The sequence below is a fragment of the Sciurus vulgaris genome (assembly GCF_902686455.1).
Source record: "Sciurus vulgaris genome assembly, chromosome: 8".
Taxonomy (NCBI): domain Eukaryota; kingdom Metazoa; phylum Chordata; class Mammalia; order Rodentia; family Sciuridae; genus Sciurus; species Sciurus vulgaris.
In genome coordinates this window covers 124443650-124463029 of record NC_136468.1, presented here as the reverse complement: position 1 = coordinate 124463029, position 19380 = coordinate 124443650, and the positions used below count along the sequence as shown (strand labels likewise).

The 19380-nt window shown below is 38.6% G+C and overlaps 1 protein-coding gene across 5 annotated transcripts in view; it reads left to right on the top strand.

Moving 5' to 3' along the window:
- CLTCL1 (clathrin heavy chain like 1) overlaps nucleotides 1–19380 on the top strand; it is a 137229-nt gene that overhangs the window by 92166 nt on the left and 25683 nt on the right. For all 5 annotated transcript variants that reach the window (XM_079151974.1, XM_079151970.1, XM_079151971.1 and 2 more), the window contains 4 exons: nucleotides 816–938; nucleotides 3308–3453; nucleotides 12422–12605; nucleotides 13587–13779. In XM_079151974.1, the coding sequence (XP_079008100.1) occupies nucleotides 816–938; nucleotides 3308–3453; nucleotides 12422–12605; nucleotides 13587–13779 (646 nt within the window). The remainder of the gene's footprint in view (nucleotides 1–815; nucleotides 939–3307; nucleotides 3454–12421; nucleotides 12606–13586; nucleotides 13780–19380) is intronic.

The following is a 19380-nucleotide window of genomic DNA, read 5'->3' as shown; positions in this document are numbered from 1 at the left end:
GAGGTGCTAACCCTTTTATTAAGGCCAAGTATAGCTAGGAAAGAGATGCTCATTCAGGCCTGCTTTGTTCAAGAGAGGGCTGCAGTATGAGTTCAGGGCAGGTCCTCTGTGTGGTAAGCACCTTGCCAACTTGCTTTGGCCTCCTGCCGTGCCCACACAGGCAGCCCATGTTGCCTTCAATACATATTCATCTCCCAGCCCTGTACCTAGCACCTGATACTCAATAGATATGTTTCTCCCCAGGACTTAGCAAATGCTTCACATGGTGGAATGTCCCAGTGGATAGATCATGATTTGAAAATTAATTTCAATATTCAGAGAAGGGTCTCAAGATTAGTCAATGAAAGCACAGTTTAAAGTTTCTGACCTCAAAACATTGTAGTTAGTTTACTGTTTTATACCAGTTCTAGGCTATTCAGATTAAACTGTAGAGATGATTTGGAGCTACATGTGAATATTTAAATTAAAATTAAAAATTGAGTTCCTCAGCTGAACACTACATTTTTTCTGTAGCTAATGGTGGTAAATCACACAACACAAAATGTATAGCATGCCCATAATCACAGAAGGTTCTATAGGCCATAGACATGACACCTCCCTGTGAGTCATTGCAAACTTAGAAGTGATTAGAGGTACTTCATCTCTTTAAGGACTGTAGTATTAATCCTGTGGTATTGTGCTCATTTCTTGTCAAAGCCTTGCCTGGGCCCCAACTGTCCACATAAGTATCTTGGAGAAAAAACTCGCTGGGATATACCCTCCTAAGTAGCATCTGTTGGTTACTTATGTTACACACATACATGTACTCATTTCAGGTTTGCAATGAGAATTCTCTGTTCAAAAGTGAGGCCCGCTACCTGGTACAAAGGAAGGATCCAAAGCTGTGGGCCCGTGTCCTTGAAGAGACCAACCCTTCTAGGAGACACCTAATTGACCAGGTGAGGCACAGAAAGTGGGTATATGCATGCCTGAATTTTGCCCACTATTCATCTTGTGGGTCAAGTGACTGGTTTGTTGTTACGTTTAAACATTATAGCTTTTACAAACCCTCTGCCTTGCACAAGTCAGCTATTCCAGAAATGGCTTGATTCCCAAGGATGAACTGACTTAAAATTGTTTCTTGGCTAAGGTTACAGAGTTGGCTCTTGTATCTGAAGCACAGCTGTGCAGCCATTATAAAAGAATACTTGATGACGTGCCTGCATGCTAGATCCTGAGCTGTTTTTGCAGCTCAGCCCCTTGTTGACATAAGTTGAGTGACTCTCAACATCTGGTTACCCACTGTGCCTTTTTGGCTATACAGTACCTCCTTAGAGCTGGAATATGGTGCTAGGGCCAGGGTCTTTATTAGGTGTGGCCCAGTGGTGGGGGCAGGGGGAATCCACCTCCACCTCTGGGTAAGCTTCGCATGACATCTGTCACAACCTTGCAGACACTTGTAGACAGTGTCTCCATTGTCCTTAGGACTGTCACCAAGGTTGCTGAATATAATGTTGAGGGGTAGCCAAAACCAATGTGGCAAAACCCTTATCCAACTGTCTTCAACCATGAGCATATATTCAATAAAGCTCCCACCTTTCCTCACATACCTAACAACGTGCTGGGCAGGTACTTTAAACTCAAGTGCCAGATTTTACCTTTATCTGTACTAACTTTCACTTTCTTATTTTCTGTCCATAGTTGCTTCAAGCCTATGCCACTTTAAAGTAGACTTTTTATTTTGAAATGCTTTTAGATTTATAGAAATCCATATTATTTTGAATCTTTATTATAGCAATTTCAGACTTATCCATCTTGAAATTCATTTAAATCTCCTAAAAACATCAAACAACACAGGGCCATACAGAGTTCATTTAGATTCTATAAGGATCTATCTCCAAGTTCACAACATCAGATGTTTCTTCAGGTATAGTCAGCCACCGGATATACCACGTAGATAACCTTATGTTGGACCTTGGGAAAGGCAGCTTTAACACTGTACCAAACTAGAGCCAGCAGGCCTCATTTATCCCTTTTTCTGTGTGGAGCTGCTGGGCCAGTCATTATGTCTGCTCTGATTATTACCTCCTGGTGGGACACTCAACTGTAGTGCTCCTCTGATTGGGAGCACATGACAGAGGCAGACTGCTTTCAGTGTCTGGAGGAGAATGTTATGCAAAGTTACTTAGAGGAAGCAGTGAGTTTCCTGAGGTAGCTTTAGATTGGGCATCCTGTGTTGATTCAAGAAGGTAGAAACATATTTTTGCCCTTAAAACAACCTGTGTGTATGTATTTAAACTACTCTAAGGTATTCAAGAACTGACAGGTGTCACTGTTGAGATGCCAGAAAGTGTGTCCCTTCCTTTGGATAATCACTTTTTGATTACCTAGTTGCTGTAATGGCTCCTTCTCCCTTAACTCCTTGCCGTATTTGTTGTGACTGTAAACTGCTCAGAGAAGAAACCTCCACATTTCATGGTGCCATTGAGTACAAAGGTCACCCAAGGGGTAGATTGGGCTGCCTTAAGGGGCTTCTTTTATGCCTCCTTTGTGGTCAGAGCCATGCCAGCTCTGAGACCTCCCCAGCTGTTTGTTCTTTGTCATTAACACACTGCTTGTAGCTGCCTCTGAGGAACACCAGAAACTTAGTAAAGACCCCTGGTACAAGTACAAAGAGAACAGTGCTGATCTTCTAATTTGCTATTATTAAGAACACCCACTCTTTGGAAAAGTGTCTTTTTGCCATATTTGTTAATTTTTTGGTATATGAGTCACTGGAAGATGGATGAGGAGTGCCATGGCCAGTCTTCTGTTAGATTTTTTCAGTGTGGTTCTCAATGGCTTCTGGTGTCAAGGCTCTACAGCTCCAATTGCACCTCATGCATCCACTGTAAGTGGACTGCACCAAAGCAGTGACAGTGCCCTCTGTTAGCAAAAAACTGCTGGAGGCCCCTGCAATGTCTTCATTAGAGAAACAGGAGCCAAGTTTGCTATGAATGGTGGCCTTATGTAAGAAAGATAACAGCAAATGTGCATTTCAAATACCTACTTAGTACATTAAGTTATTTGCTTTGGAATACACTTAGTGTGATCACTGGAACAGAGAGTCTTGTTGCCCTTATGTGAGAGAAAAACTAATTGTCAAAGTTGGACAAACTGACTTCCCTGACGTTGACTATTTTAGGTTCACCTTCCCTTTCTTCCTTGAGAAAACTGCCTATTTTCTCTGTGTCCACTCCAGATTATCTTGGAGGAATTCTCCCCTTCTTTTCAAAGATAGGTTTGAATTGACTTCAATCAGGTTCTTTCAAATATTTCTTAAAACCAGGTAGTACAAACAGCATTGTCAGAAACACAGGATCCTGAAGAGGTCTCAGTCACTGTCAAAGCCTTTATGACAGCTGACCTACCTAATGAATTGATTGAACTTCTGGAGAAGATTGTTCTGGATAATTCTGTCTTCAGTGAGCACAGGTAAGGGTGTGCCAGGGAGGCCATGGCCATGGCTAAATTTAGATATCTGCTCAATATTCACATTCTGTGATAACCTTTGTTTGCTTCACCCATCCATCAACTACTTTCCACTCAGCCTTCTTACTACCTTCTGTGTCTTCAGTCCACCCTTCCCTTCTCTTATTTAAATACTACTGTCTCTTAAAGCCCAATCTAAATTTTAATTTTTCTGGTCCTCACTGTTCTGTAATCACAATGCTCAGAGAAAGAAAGCTAACATTTGGTGAGAACCTTCCATGTTCCAAGTATGTGTTAAACTCTTAAAATCATGTTGAACAAAGAAAACTCAGGAAGAAGTAACAAGAGAACCAGATTTGGGCACATATCCAGGAATACTTGCTGGTAATATAATGGAGAAGCCAAATAAATAGAAGCTATGGGAGGGACAAGCATACTGGGCAGAAGCAACTGTTAGCTAGTGTGTTGCCACTTTAAAATCTATCATCAGTCTGTCAGGTTGTAGTGTATTCACATTGTAAATCCTGGTATAAAGATATAATTGTAAGATCATGTAGGCCAGAAAGACTATTAAGGGCTGTGGTATTACAGAAAGGAGTATATGTGAGTTTTGTGTTTTTAAACTTGGAAAAATGCCATGGTAAATATACAATGTGTAATTAATGCATATTTAGTAGAATCATAAGCCCAGATTAATAATAGGATACCAGAAAGATGTGCAGAGTTAAGGTATTCTACCTTGCATCTGACCTACCTCCTTTGATAGGAGGTGTTGACTTATGGGCTCTTCCAGATGCTTATAGGTGACTCTGACTCTCTGCTACCTCCCTGAACACTGCTACTTCCCACAGATGCAGAGAGACTTTCAAGTTTTTGCTCTCCTTTCTGTGACTATTTGACTAGACATAAATGAAAACAGCCTGGATTGGCAGTAGCACAGATCATGTACCTAGAGACCTAGGCAGATCCTATCATTGGAAAAATTCCAAACTGTGGATGAATTAAAGACAAAACAAATCAGTAACAGTGTTTAGCAAGTAAATAATGAAGTCTGCAATTATAAAATAATAATGATAACAACAAGAACCCAAAAAAGAACACAGGTAGAGTTTTGCCAAACCCTGTTGAGTCTTGGCTATGGTTCTCACAACTGGGGACAAGAGACAAAGGCTAAGGGCCTACAAAAGATGTGACATCTAATTGCTGGGCACAGTGGCACACTCCTATTATCCCAGCGACTTGGGAGGCTGAGACAGGAAGATCACAAGTTTAAGGCCAGCCTTAGCAATGTAGCAAGACCCTGTCTCAAAATAAAAAGGGCTTCAGATGTGGCTCAGTGGTAAAGTGCCCTTGAGTTAAATCCCCAGTACAAAAAAAAAAAAAAAAAAAAAAAAAGATGTGACATCTAATAAATGGGAAGGAAAAAAAAAAACCTTCCTGAAGGCAAAGAAAAACTAAGAATTATTTAGCCCTCTGCTGAGAAAGACCAGCCAAATCAGAATAGAAAAGAGGCCAATCACAGTGGTACACGCCTGTAATCCCAGTGGCTCAGAGGCTGAGGCAGGAGAATCGCAAGTTCAAGGCCAGCCTCAGCAATTTAGCAAGGCCCTTAGCAACTCAGTGTCTCTAAATAAAATATTTGTAAATTTATGATTACACAAATGGTATGCCTTTACTCCATGTACAGAGAAACAACATGTATCCCATTTGTTTACAATAAAAAATAAATAAATAAATAAAAAGGCTGGGGATATAGCTCAGTGATTAAGCACCCCTGGGTGCTTACAACAACAACAAAAAAAAAAAAAAAAAAAAAAAACCTCTTCTGAATCACAGTGCTAGACTATAAGAACAAAACTAACCCCAACAAGCTGCTCCTCTCATGGGTTTTAACAAAAAATTCATGTTCACTGACATAGTATTAGAAATCTTCAAGTCAGGAATTTAAAGTAATTGCCTTTAATAAGCTTCCTCAGATCTCTGCCAGAGACAAACACAAAGATTTCTGACAGAGAACATTCCAAGAAATAATGAATTCATAATAAAAACATTGACAGAGAAACAAAGCACCATTAGTTAAAAAAAAAAAAAAAAAACCTACAATAACAGTAGAATGAGACCTGCGAAACTTTAGATACTGGGATTATCAGACATAGAATGTAAAATTACATGTAATTTTTTTCCCTCAGTAGAACTCGGAGGCACTTTACCACTGAGTTACATCCCCAAACATTTTTTTTTTTACTTTGAGATAGTATCTCCTATTCTTTACCAAGACTGGCCTCAAACTTGCCATTCTCCTGCTGCAGACTCCCAGTAGCTGGAATTACAGGTGTGCAATACCACGTTCAGCTATCTGTAATTTTTTTTTGTTTTGTTTTGTTTTTGTGGTGCTGGGAATTGAAACCAGGGCCTTATGCATGTGAGGCAAGCACTCTACAAACTGAGCTATATCCCTAGTTCCTGTATGTTTTTAAATACCAAAAAAAGATCAAGCAGATTTTTCAAAGTACCAACTGAGACACACACATACATTTATTTTTGAAGTAAACCTTAAGTGTGTTTAGCACCATTACAGAATAAATGAATTGGGAGATAGATTTGAAGAAAATACAAGAATATAGCCAAAAAAGTATGAAAAGAAAATGTGAAAAAGTTAAGCTATGTAGAGGTGGAAAGGAAATCTAGTCAGAACATCAGAAAAAGCAGAGAATGAGATATGCTATTTGCAGGGAAAATTTATGGTTATTTTACAAAATCGACTAGATTATAACTTTCAGATTTAGGAAGCCCAGTAGATTAGATCCCATGGAGGAATATTTGGGTGCGGGGGTGGGGGGGTTAGCAGGAGGCACGGGGGATTCAATCAAGAGGGATTTTACCATTGAGCTGCATTTTAGCTCTTTCTATTGTATTTTGAAACAGGGTCCTGCTAAGTTTTCCAGGCTGGCCTTGAACTTGCTATCCTCCTGCCTCAGCCTCCCCAGTAGCTGGGATTACAGGTGTGTACCACCGCACTCAGCTAGAAATAAATTGTATGCCTAACTTTTACAAGGCCCTGGGTTTCATTCCTAGCACCTCACACATAATAAGTAACTGTCAACTTAGAACTGTATACTTTTATAAATTAAGAGAAAGGCGAAATAGAGGTCTTTTCATATATATTTAATGAAAAACTTTGTGAATAACAGACCTACATTAAGGGAAATACTAACAAGTATTTTTTAGGCAGAAGGAAACAATCCCATGTGGGGATAAGAAGGAATAAAGAGCAAAATAATAGTGACTGTATAAAGAAAAAGTATCATGTGGTAGAAAAGAACAAAATTTGATAATAGCTTGAATATAAATTGGGAGGTAGTATTTTAGAGTCCTTTTAAAGATAAATATAATGGTTAACTTTAGTCTTTGATGAGTATTCATGTTAAAATTGTAAGCAGAACCATGAAAAGACCCAGACTACCTAACTTCTGAACTAGTTGAGAAAGCTGGTTGAGGAATAAAATAAATGGAATGAGAAAATTATCAATCGAGCCAAGTGCAGTTGATGCACGCATCTAATCCAAGAAACTTGGAAAACTGGAGGATTGCAATTTCAACTCCAACCTCAACAACTTAGCAAAACCCTATCTCAAATAAAAAAGAACTGGTTATATATCTCAGAGTTAAATCATCCCTGAGATTCAATAACCAGTACTGAAAAAAATAAAATTACCAACCCAAAAGAAGGCTAAGAAAGGAGATAAAGAGGAAAAAAAAGGTAGGAACACATTGTAAAGGTAAAATGAGATGGTAATCCCCAGCACCACCACCAAAAAAAAAAATGGTAGAATAAATCTACATGTGGGAGTAATTACATTAAACATAAATGGATCATGTATTCCAGATAAAAAGACTAAGATGCCCTGAATTAGATTTAAAAAAAAAAAAACATGAATGTACTCTTTGTGCAACATAAGGTTTATAAAAAGTTGAAAATAAAAGAATGAAAAACCAATAAGTAAAAACCAAACCTGAAACACTGGTACAGTTATAGTAATATCCCACAAAATAGACATTAAAGTAAAAAGCATTATTGATATAAAGAGGACCAAGTACATAATGATGAAAGTTTCTATCATCAGGAAGATAATTCTGAACATATGCACTTAATACAACCTCAAAATATAAGGAAACAGAAATTGATAACTACAAGGAGGCATAGGCAAATTCATCATATTGGTAGATATTAATATACCTCTCCAAGTAGTTGATAGAACAATTTAAAAAAATTTTTTTTGGTGCTGGGGATTGAACCCAAGCCCTTGTGCTTGCAAGGCAAGCACTCTACTGACTGAACTATCTCCCCAGCCCTTAAATTTTTTAAGTAAGTATATTAAAAGGTACATATAAAGCTGGGCATGGTGGTGAGCACCTGTAGACCCTGCTACTTGGGAAGCCAAGATGGGAGAATAATGAGTTTGAGATTGGCCAAGGCAACTTAGCAAGATCCTGTGTCTAAAAGAAAAACAGTATATATAAAAAACACAATAGTAAATGTATTTTTTAAAATAAATATAGGGCCTGGGGATATAGCTCAGTTGGCCTCGCATGCAGAAGGCCCTGGGTTCAATCCCAAGCACCACAAAAAATAAATAAGTAAATAAATAAATAAAGTAAATATAACTGTTGACAGTTAATTGCATTTTAAGCTTGTTTAAATGAATTTACATATAAATGAATTATAATTCAGTAAGTAGACAGCTTATTAAAGAAAAAATAACCAGAAGACAAATAAGAACAAAGTGAACTTCTACAGTCCTGTCCACTCAGCCATGGTTAACAGCTTGCTGTAATTCATGATCCAAAGACCCTGACTAAAGACATCAGTTTTACCCATATCCATCAAATCTGATGCAATATCAGTAACAATCCCTATTTATTTACTTAGGGAACTTGATAGAGATAAAAGTCAATAATAGTCAAGATACTACTAAAACAAATAATAAATTACCCAAGAGGTCAAACTGGGTGTTAGGGTGGTAAGGTACTAATCCTAATCTATAATTACTGTAAAACAAAAGCAAAGCACAATGATTTTGGCAAAGAAATGGAGAAATAGACCATTGTAATAGAATGATTTTGGCAAAGAAATGGAGATATAGACCATTGTAATAGAATAAAGAGCCTTATAGGAGAATCACAAGTACAAGGTCAACCTCAGCAACTTGCAAGACCCTGTCTCAAAATTAAAAAGAGCTGGGGATGTAACTAAATGGTAAAGCTCCTTTAGATTCAAATCTCACTACCAAAAAATAGCTAGGCATGGTTGCACACTCCCTTAATCTCAGTGATGCATGAGGCTAAGGAGAATGGTGAGTTTGAGGCCAGCCTTGGCAATTTAGGGAGATTCCAGTCTCTAAATAAAAAGGGCTGGAAATGCAGCTCAGAGGTAGAGCACCCCTGGGTTCAATCTCCAATTCCCCCCCAAAAAAGAAGAGCCATAGATAACTATATATTATATAAAATGTATATTTATAATAGAACTGGAAATATAAGTGGAAACAAATTTTCAGTAAATAGTTGGAAAATATTTAAATTGGGTATCTCTTTCATATTATAAAAAGATTTAAAGGTAAAAGGCAAAACCATAATGTTGGGGCTGGAGTTGTGGCTCAGTGGTAGAGCACCTGCCTAGCATATGTGAGGCCCTGGGTTCAATTCTCAACACCGCATATAAATGAATAAATGAATAAAATAAAGGTCCATCAACATCTAAAAAATTTATTTAATAAAACCATAATGTTATTACTTTTCATAGTTAAAGAATATTTATGATCTAATAAGTTATTTAGCCAGTCACACACAAAAAATGATAAATCTTTAGTGAAAAACCAGTAAGACTATCAAGAACTTTAATCATAAAGTAAATGGAGAAAATACAAATGGAAGGAAAACATTTGCAACATAACTCAACCAACAAAAAACTAGTATGGGGACTATTCAATAAAAGAAAAACATAAACAACTCAATTAAAAAAAAAAAAAAAGAGTGTTCAACAGACCCCTTAACAAGAGGAAAGACAGCTTGTGAATCTAAGGCAAGAATTGAACCTCAACAGCCATAAAGGAGTTCTAGTGTGAGGCCACACTACATCATCCTTTGCTCCTGCCAGAGCAGTGGGAGTCTGTCTCTCCTGATCAACACTGATGAGGATGCCAAGTAACTGGGCCTCTTACATGCCCCTGCTGGGAATCTCATTACACTCAGAAGATAGTTTGGTACCAGAACTTGCATCTACCCAGCAATTTCCTCCCTTGGTTATAAAGCCCTAAAGGAACTCAGTTCACATGTATTAGAGGACATGTGCAAGACTACTTAAAGCAACATGGTTTCCAGTAGCAAAAATCTGAGAGCAATTTGGAAAACCATTGATAGATAGATTATGGTATAGTCATAAATTAGAATACCAAGTAGCAGTAGAAATGAATACTATACAGCTGCATGGATGAATCTTAAGAATAAACTTTAGCTTTATTTTTCTTTCTTTCTTTTTTAATCACCATACAGTAAAATTGACCCAAGGTTGGGATTAAGTATAGTACTAGGAATTTTAACACCTGTATAGATTCATATGACTACCACAATCAGGATACAGAGTAGTTTGACCACCTTCAACTTTGTGCTAGCCACCCCATATAGTTACACCTCTCTTCAGCCCATAGCTTCTAACCCCTGGCAACCACCCATCACTCTGGTTTTGCCTTTTCCAGAATGTCATATAACTAGAATCACACAGTATGTACTCTTTTGAGACTGGCTTTTTTCACTCAGCATAATGCCTTTCAGATTCATCCAAGATGTTGTGTGCATCAGTAGTTCATTTTTTAAAAGTACTGAATGGTATTCTGTTATATGAATGTACCATAGTTTGTTTATCTATTCACCCACTGAAGGACATTTGAGTTGTTTTCAGTTTGGGGTGAATCTGAATACAGGTGCTATAAACATTTGTGTCCAGATTTTTCTTTGAATATACCCTGTAATCACTGGGTCATATGATTTGTGTGTGTTTAACTGTTTAAGAAACTGCCAAACTATTGTTTTCCAGAATGGCTGTATCATTTTGCATTCCCACCAGCAATATGTGAGAGTTCCAGTTGCTCCGCATCTTCACCAGCGCTTGGTATTATCAGTATTTTTTTATTTTAGCCATTTTAATAAGTATGTAGTAGGATATCATTGTGATTTTAATTTGCATTTCCCTAATGGCTGAAGATGTTGAAGAATTTTTTACATGCTTATTTTCCATCTACATATCCTTCTTGGTAAAATGTCGCTTCAAATGTTTTCCCTATTTTTAGCTGGGTTGATTTTTTTTTTTTTTTATTGTTGAGTTTGAGAGTTTCAAGTCCTTTGTTAAACATGTGATTTACATGTATTTTTGTCACTCTGTAATTCCCCTTTTTGGGAATGATTCTTAGAGTCTTCACAGAACAAAAGTGTTATTTTCTTTCTCTCTCTCTCTCTCTTCTTTTTATGGTGCTGGGGATTAAACCTAGAGTCTGGTACTTACTAGGCAAGTGTTCTACCATTGAGCTGTCTCAACAGCCAGTTTTAATTTTGATAAAGTTCAATTCATAAACTTTTTTATGGATTGTGCTTTGGTCTTAAATTTAAGAATTCTGTGCCTAATCCTAGGTCAGAAAGATTTTTTTTCCTGTGCTTTCTTCTAAAAGTTGGGTATTTTTTCATTTTACATTTAGTTCTATGGTCTAATATCCATTAAGGTATAAAGTTTAGGGTGAGGTTCATCTTTTTTACATATGAATATCCAGTCATTCCAGCATTATTTATTGAATTTTGTCCTTTCTCTGTTGAAGTGCTTTTGCATCTTTTGTCAAAAATAAGTTGGCCCAGGGCTAGATTTGTGGCTCAGTGGTAGAGCATTTGCCTGGTGTGTCTGAGGCACTGGGTTAGATTCTCAGCACCACATATTAATAAATGAATAAAGTGGATGTCCATCAACAGCTAAAAAAAAATGTTTAAAAAAAATAAGTCAGCCCAGTAGTATGATTGCTTAAGGTTCATTCTTTTTCAAATTTCTGTGCTTTCTTCTAATTTTAGAATTAGCCTGTCTGTTCACAAGAAAATCTGTATTCTTCCTGATCTAGATGCTTTTTATTTCATTTTACTTAAATGCCTTGAATAGAACGTCCTGTACAATGTTGAATAAAAGTGATAAAAGTGAACATCCTTGTCTTGTTCCTGATCATAGATGAAAGCATTCAATCTCTCATTATTACTGATAATGTTAGCTATGTGCTTTTGTTGATGTCCTTCATTAGATTAAAGAAGTTTCCTCCTATTTTCATTGATAATTTTTATCACTAACATTACTGGATTTTGTCAGATGCTTTTTCTGAATCATTTGATAATGATCTTGTGGTTTTTTGTTTTTTTTGGGTTTTTTTTTTTTTTAGATTCTCAATATGTGCTGTATTACATTGATTTTTTTAACATTTTTGTGACAAAACAGCCTGTATTGTTTAGGAGTATAGACTATGTGGTAAAACTATAAAGAATCACAAAAAGCAATAGAGGCATAGTTAGGAAGATTGGTAACTCTGAAGTGGGGGACAGACATTGGGCTCCTGTGAAGCCGGGCTCCTGTGAAGCCAGAACCACCCTCACAATTGATTGTCTTAGTGGTGTTTTCCCAAGACATTGCCATAATATTTCTCTTTAGATTCCATATGCTTGAATCCAGCCCCATTTTGTGGGATTTTTAAACTTAAAATTGTATATCACTAAACATTGCTCATTTTTGTATGTTGACTTTATATTCTACAACCTTGCTTCACAAATATTCTGTTGTATTTACTTATCAATCATGTGTGTTTACTAGTTTACTTTTTTTAAAAAGTTGGGGGTCTTGGACTGTGTGTAGCCTTCATTCCTGAACATCATGCTAAGCAGAGTCTTTCCTCAGGAATCTCCAGAATCTGCTGATCCTGACTGCCATCAAGGCAGATCACACTCGGGTTATGGAGTACATCAGCCGTCTGGACAACTATGACGCGCCAGACATCGCAAGCATTGCCATCAGTAGTGCACTGTACGAGGAGGCCTTCACCATCTTCTACAAGTTTAGTGTAAATGCCTCAGCAATCCAGGTGGGCTGCTGTGGGCAAGTTGTGTTGAGCCCTAGCATGCTGTGCTGCACTGCATATGTCATCTCAAGGGCTTCGTCATCACGGAGGGTATCAGACATTCAGGTCATCCAGTGCATGTCTTGTATGCTTATACTCCTTACTGCTCCTCCCAGCCTGTCAGCTCTTTCCCTTCACCTTCTCTGCTATTATTCCTTGTGCTTCACAGCACTCTCATGGACTTAGGTACCTAAGGTACTGAGGTTATTGCTGGTGACTCAGGTGTTTGATTTTTGGAGGTGCTTATACCTCAGCTCTTTAACACCATGGTGCTTCATCTCCCTATGCCCCCATCTTACAGGAACCAGTCAGTATCTGAGCTTAAGCTCCCAGAGCAATCCTTCCAACCCTTTCTGCCTATACTTCCATCTCCCCAAAATACCCATCTTCCCTTTGAGATTTTATTTTAGATTTTTGATAATGCTACACATCTAGCCCGGAGCCTCACACATGCAAAAGGCAAGTGCTCTATCACTGAGCTACATCCTCAGTTCCTTTTATGGTTTTATCTCCAAATCAATTATAAACCATAGGACATATCACTGTAACTACTCTTCTACCAATATTCTTTACTTTCTTGCCTCTTCCTTTACCATTTTTCTATACCTGCCTATGAATCTTATGATCTGGAAGCTGGGGCTAGCCTCAAACATGCAATCCTCCTGCCTCAGCCTCCCAAGTTACTGGGATTACAGGTATGCACCACACACTCTGCCCATCTCCATTTCTTTATAACTTCTGTTAGAATGTCTCTTCTCTGTCTAGGACCACCCCCTAATCCAACAGCTCTTATCTTTTCATCATTCCATTCATCTCGTGCCCAGTTGCATTGGAATCAGTTGAAATAGTCATACAAATCTAGACAACAAGCAACCAAACAAATTTTTCTGCACCTTGCAGCTGAGAAGGTGTTGTGGCAAAGGCAAGTCCTCTTATAACCCCTAGGTCCTGATTGAGAACATTGGAAACCTAGACCGAGCATATGAGTTTGCAGAAAAATGCAATGAGCCTGCTGTGTGGAGTCAGCTGGCCCAAGCACAGCTTCAGAAGGACCTTGTGAAGGAAGCCATTGACTCCTACATCAGGGCGGATGACCCTGCCTCTTATCTGGAAGTTGTTCAGGCAGCCAACAAGAGCAGTAAGTAAATTCCCTCTCCAGGGACTCTTTTATCACTGGTATGAAACCTGACTGAGGCAAGAAGTTGAAGAGATTCCCAGGAATATCTGTATATTATGCATCCAGATATATCAAGGGGCATAGCTAAGTGAAAGTTTTCCAAGAGTCTGAGATAAATAATATTCTGTTAATGACACTAGCTTTTCAGTTGACTGTCACCTTTTTATAAGGTTAGGCAGCTTAAGCACAATAGATGATCACTGTTGTAGTAATTTTAAGTTCATTGCCTTATATTCACTTTCCTGGTTATCTTCTAGTGTATCTAGTTTATTGTGGCACTGATGTCTCCAGGGGCCAAAATAAATCTCCTTACCCCTGGTGACATTTTTGCTTGGAGACAAAGTTCCCCTTCCCAGGGGTAGCACGCATGTGGCACAGCCCCTTCCCCTTTTCCCTCCTGGAGTAGAACTCTGATTATGGGTACAGCTAAGACCTTAGACATTACCTGGAACCTGAGCTCTCCATGAGACATGATGCAGATATGTCTGACCAGAGACAGAATGGGAGGAACTAAGCCCCTGTTTAAAATGATTAGCTCTGGGGCCCTTGTAGGGCAGTCTCTCTGTCATGTGGATCCCCCAAGCAGCAGTGCAAAGTGGGCCAGTGGCGGAGAGCAGCACCATGTCCTGGGCAGCTGGCTGAAGAGTGAGTACTTGAAATGCTATCCAGAACCCAGCTGAGACAAGTACACTTTGTGCTACCACGAGCTGTGCGCCCTGGTTCTGAGACACTTGGGTCCCAGTCTGCACCTCAAAAGACTCAACCTGGTAGGCGGTGTAGTACTCTGTGCCCGAGTGCTGGCTTACTGAAACTTTGGTGCTGGAGGAGTCCGAGCAGCCTGTAGGAGAGTGGTGAGACACAGCTCAGCCAGCACTACCAGTTTAAGATGGAGAAGAAAACCTGAACAAACCAGAGTAAAAGAGACCAACAAATTACCCGCCCAGAGTTGAACCTCAACAGCAAACATTTGCTAGAGGAAGTAGGAAATGGGTCAGAAGTCCCCAAAGATCATCCAGTAAATTAAAACAAGCACATGTTTTCTCTTTATGGCTGGGGAGAAAGACAGATAAACACCAGAAGCCAGAAGACTCATGTCTGTGTGTGTGTGTGTGTGTGTGTGTGTGTGTGTGCCCCAGTGCATGAGATTTAGGAATCATCTTTATGAGCCAAGAACAAGAGGAAGGTGGAGAAAAGCCTGCTCAGAGGCAGTGCACTCTAGATGGAAAACAGGAAGGTGAAGGGAATACATACCCTGCTACTCAGCAAGAGTGTAGACAGGCACCTGCCCTGAAAAGTTCACCAAGGGACAAAATTGTCTGTGAACTTGGACAAGGGAAGAGACCATAGATCACACAGGGCCTCTAGAGAACAGCCAGAGGTTGTCGTGTTGATGAATTTTATCACCTACCTCAGCTACAGTAGGGCAGAAGGTTGAGCCATAGACACTTAGTTACTTGTGAAGACAAGCACCCAGACCCCTGTTATTCTTTTTTAAAAATATTTTTGAGGACAATGTTGAATAGAAGTGGTGAAAGAGGGCATCCGTGCCTTGTTCCAGTTTTTAGGGGGAATGCTTTCAGTTTTTCACCATTTAGAATGATATTGGCCATGGCGCTTAGCATAGATGACCTTTACAATGTTAAGGAATGTTCCCACTATCCCTATTTTTTTTAGTGTTTTGAGCATGAAGGGATGCTGTATTTTATCAAATGCATTTTCTGCATCTATCGAAATAATCATGTGACTCTTGACTTTAAGTCTGTTGATATGGTGAATTACATTTATTGATTTCCAGATGTTGAACCAACCTTGCATCCCTGGGATAAAACCCACTTGATCATGGTGCACTATCTTTTTAATATATTTTTGTATGCAATTTGCTAAGATTTTGTTGAGAATTTTTGCATCAATGTTCATTAAGGATACTGGTCTGAAATTTTCTTTCCTTGATGTGTCTCTGTCTGGTTTAGGTATCAGGGTGATATTGGCTTCATAGAATGAGTTTGGGAGGGTTCCCTCCTCTTCTATTTCATGAAATACTTTGAGAAGTATTGGAATGAGCTCTTCCTTAAAGTTTTTGTAGAACTCGGCTGAGAACCCATCTGGTCCTGGACGTTTCTTTATTGGTAGGCTTTTGATGACATCTTCTGTTTTATTACTTGAAATTGATCTGTTTAAATTGTGTATGTCCCCCTGGTTCAGTTTAGGTAATTCATATGTCTCTAGAAACCTGTTGCCCTCGAAACTCTAGTCAGAGCAATTAGACAGACCAAGGAAATTAAAGGGATACGAATAGGAAAAGAAGAATTCAAACTATCCCTATTTGCTGATGACATGATTATACATTTAGAGGAACCAGGAAATTCCACCAGAAAACTTTTAGAACTCATAAGTGAATTCAGTAAAGTAGCAGGTTATAAGATCAATGCTCATAAATCCAATGCATTTTTATACATAAGTGATGAATCTTCAGAAAGAGAAGTTAGGAAAACTACCCCATTCACAATAGCTTCGAAAAACATAAAATACTTGGGAATCAATCTAACATAAAGGTGAAAGTCCACTACAATGAAAACTGCACAACACTAAAGAAAGAAATTAAAGAAAACCTTAGAAGATGGAAAGATCTCCCATGTTCTTGGATAGGCAGAATTAATATTGTCAAAATGTCCATACTACCAAAAGTGCTATACAGATTCAATGCAATTCCAATTAAAATCCCAATGACGTACCTTACAGAAATAGAGCAAGCAATCATAAAATTCATCTGGAAGAATAAGAAACCCAGAATAGCTAAAGCAATCCTTAGCAGGAAGAGTGAAGCCAGGGTATCACAACACCAGAACTTCAACTATACTACAAAGCATTAGTAACAAAAACGGCATGGTATTGGCACCAAAACAGACAGGGAGATCAATGGTACAGAATAGAGGACACGGACACAAACCCAAATAAATACAATTTTCTCATACTAGACAAAGGTGCCAAAAATATGCAATGGAGAAAAGATAGCCTGTTCAACAAATGGTGCTGGGAAAACTAGAAATCCATATGCAACAGAATGAAACTAAACCCCTATCTCTCACCCTGCACAAAAATCAACTCAAAATGGACCAAGGACCTTGGAATCAGAACAGAGATCCTGCACCTTATAGAAGAAATAGTGGGTCGAAATCTTCAACATGTCGGCTTAGGATCAGAGTTCCTTAGCAGGACTCCCATAGCACAAGAAATAAAAGCAAGAATCAATAACTGGGATAGATTCAAAGTAAAAAGCTTTATTTCAGCAAAGGAAACTAACAGCAATGTGAAGAGAGAACCTACAGAGTGGGAGAAAATCTTTGCCACTCATACTTCAGATAGAGTACTAATTTTCAGAACATATAAAGAACTCAAAAAACTTTACACCAAGAATACAAATAACCCAATCAACAAATGGGCTAAGGAAATGAACAGATACTTCACAGAAGATCTACACGCAATCAACAGATATATGAAAAAATGTTCAACATTTTTAGTAATAAGAGAAATGTAAATCAAAACTACCCTAAGATTCCATTTCACCCCAATTAGAATGGCAATTATGAAGAATACTAGCAGCAATAGGTGTTGACGAGGATGTGGGAGAAAACGTACACTCATACATTGCTGGTGGGGCTGCAAATTAGTGCAGCCACTCTGGAAAGCAGTGTGGAGATTCCTCAGAAAACTTGGAATGGAATCACCATTTGACCCAGCTATTCCACTCCTTGGCCTATACCCAAAGGATTTAAAATCAGCATACTACAGAGATACAGCCACATCAATGTTCATAGCTACTCAATTTGCAATAGCCAGACTGTGGAACCAACCTAGATGCCCTTCAACTGATGAATGGATAAAGAAACTGTGGCATATATATATATATATATATATACATACACATATACATACACACACACACACCACATAATAGTCCATTGTGTATATATACATACACAATGGACTATTACTCAGCCATAAAAATAATAAAATTATGGCATTTGTAGGCAAATGGATGAAATTGGAGAATATCATGCTAAGTGAGATAAGCCAATCTCAAAAAAACCAAAGGACGAATGATCTCACTGATTAGCGGATGATGGCACATAATGGGGGGTATGAGCAGGGCAAGAATGGAGGAAGGAGGGACTGTATAGAGGGAAAAGAGGGGTGGGAGGGGTGGGGGGAAGAAAAAAATAACAGAATGAATCAAAAACTATTACCCTAGGTAAATGTATGATTACACAAATGGTATGCCTCTACTTCATGTACAGAGAAACAAGATGTATCCCATTTGTTTACAATAAAAATAAATTTTAAAATATATATATCTTTAATAACTTTATTTTATTTAGTTATTTTTTTATGTGGTGCTGAGGTTTGAACCAAGTGCTTCACATGTGCTAAGCAAGTACTCTACCACTGAGCCACAACCCCAGCCTGTTATTCTTGTAAGAGTTGTTTCAGAGTGACTTCATTTTTGAGGCACTAGATACTTTTAAATGGCTAGTGGTTTCCCTCCAGCTCTAGGTGGTGCAATAGGAGGGGTTACCAGTTATAGGGGCCTCCCACCTAGCATCTGAGGTCCACTAGACTTGTGTTTACTGAGGTGCAAGTAGTTTCCTTTATGAAAGAACCAAGTAAGCAACAGTCAACCACCACCTTGAGTCCACCTATAATGAAGCTAGGATGGTCAGTGGCTACTGAAAAAGTAAAGACTGTGTGTATTTCAGTTCACATCACCTTCCCATAGATTATGGTTGTCTGAACTGGGCAAGTCCATCTCTTCTCTGTGAATGTTCATCTAGGCTCTTAATAATTTAATAGTTAAAATACATTCCAGTAAACAAAGTGCCAGTGCACTGTATATTTAGGGTAGAAATGAAGCTTCTTTTGAGTCAGTGTCACATCTTTTTAATTACAGGATTTCTTTTTAGAACACGTAAGGTATAGCCAACCACCTATTACAGGCTGGCCCTATTACAGGCACTCACTGTGGACTCTAGGTTCTTCTGTAATAGCTTTCAGAACATGTAGAACTCGTAATCTGAGATCACATGTAATGAACGAGACAGGCCCGTGGGGTAGGGGCAGTGAAAGAGATCATTAGAGACGTTGCCCACCCCACAGTATCTGCTCTTTCTTCTACAGAACTTAAAGTCTTGATGATGTGCATTAGGTTGAATAATTCAGTGCTTGATTCTTAGCCAGTCTTACCTGCATCTTACTGAGAGTGTGGTGGGGCGTGAGCAGGCACAACTGTATTTCAACAGTGCTGCTTCCTTTTAGTGTGTTTGCCTTTACAGTGGAAAGTGGTCTTCACAGAAGGACTTGCCCTAGGTGTTCTAGAGGGATGATCAAGGTGCTTGACCTCCAGCTTAGCACTGCGGGCATGAGTGAAAAGCTGGTGTTGGACATGAGACTGAGCATGTCTTGATTTTCGCTCTGGGTCTTTTGAAGTACAGTGGTTCTTAGAATACAAACTATTCCAGATAAAATTGTCACAGTGTCATCTTTTAGCTGTGTCAAGCTGTGAAAATA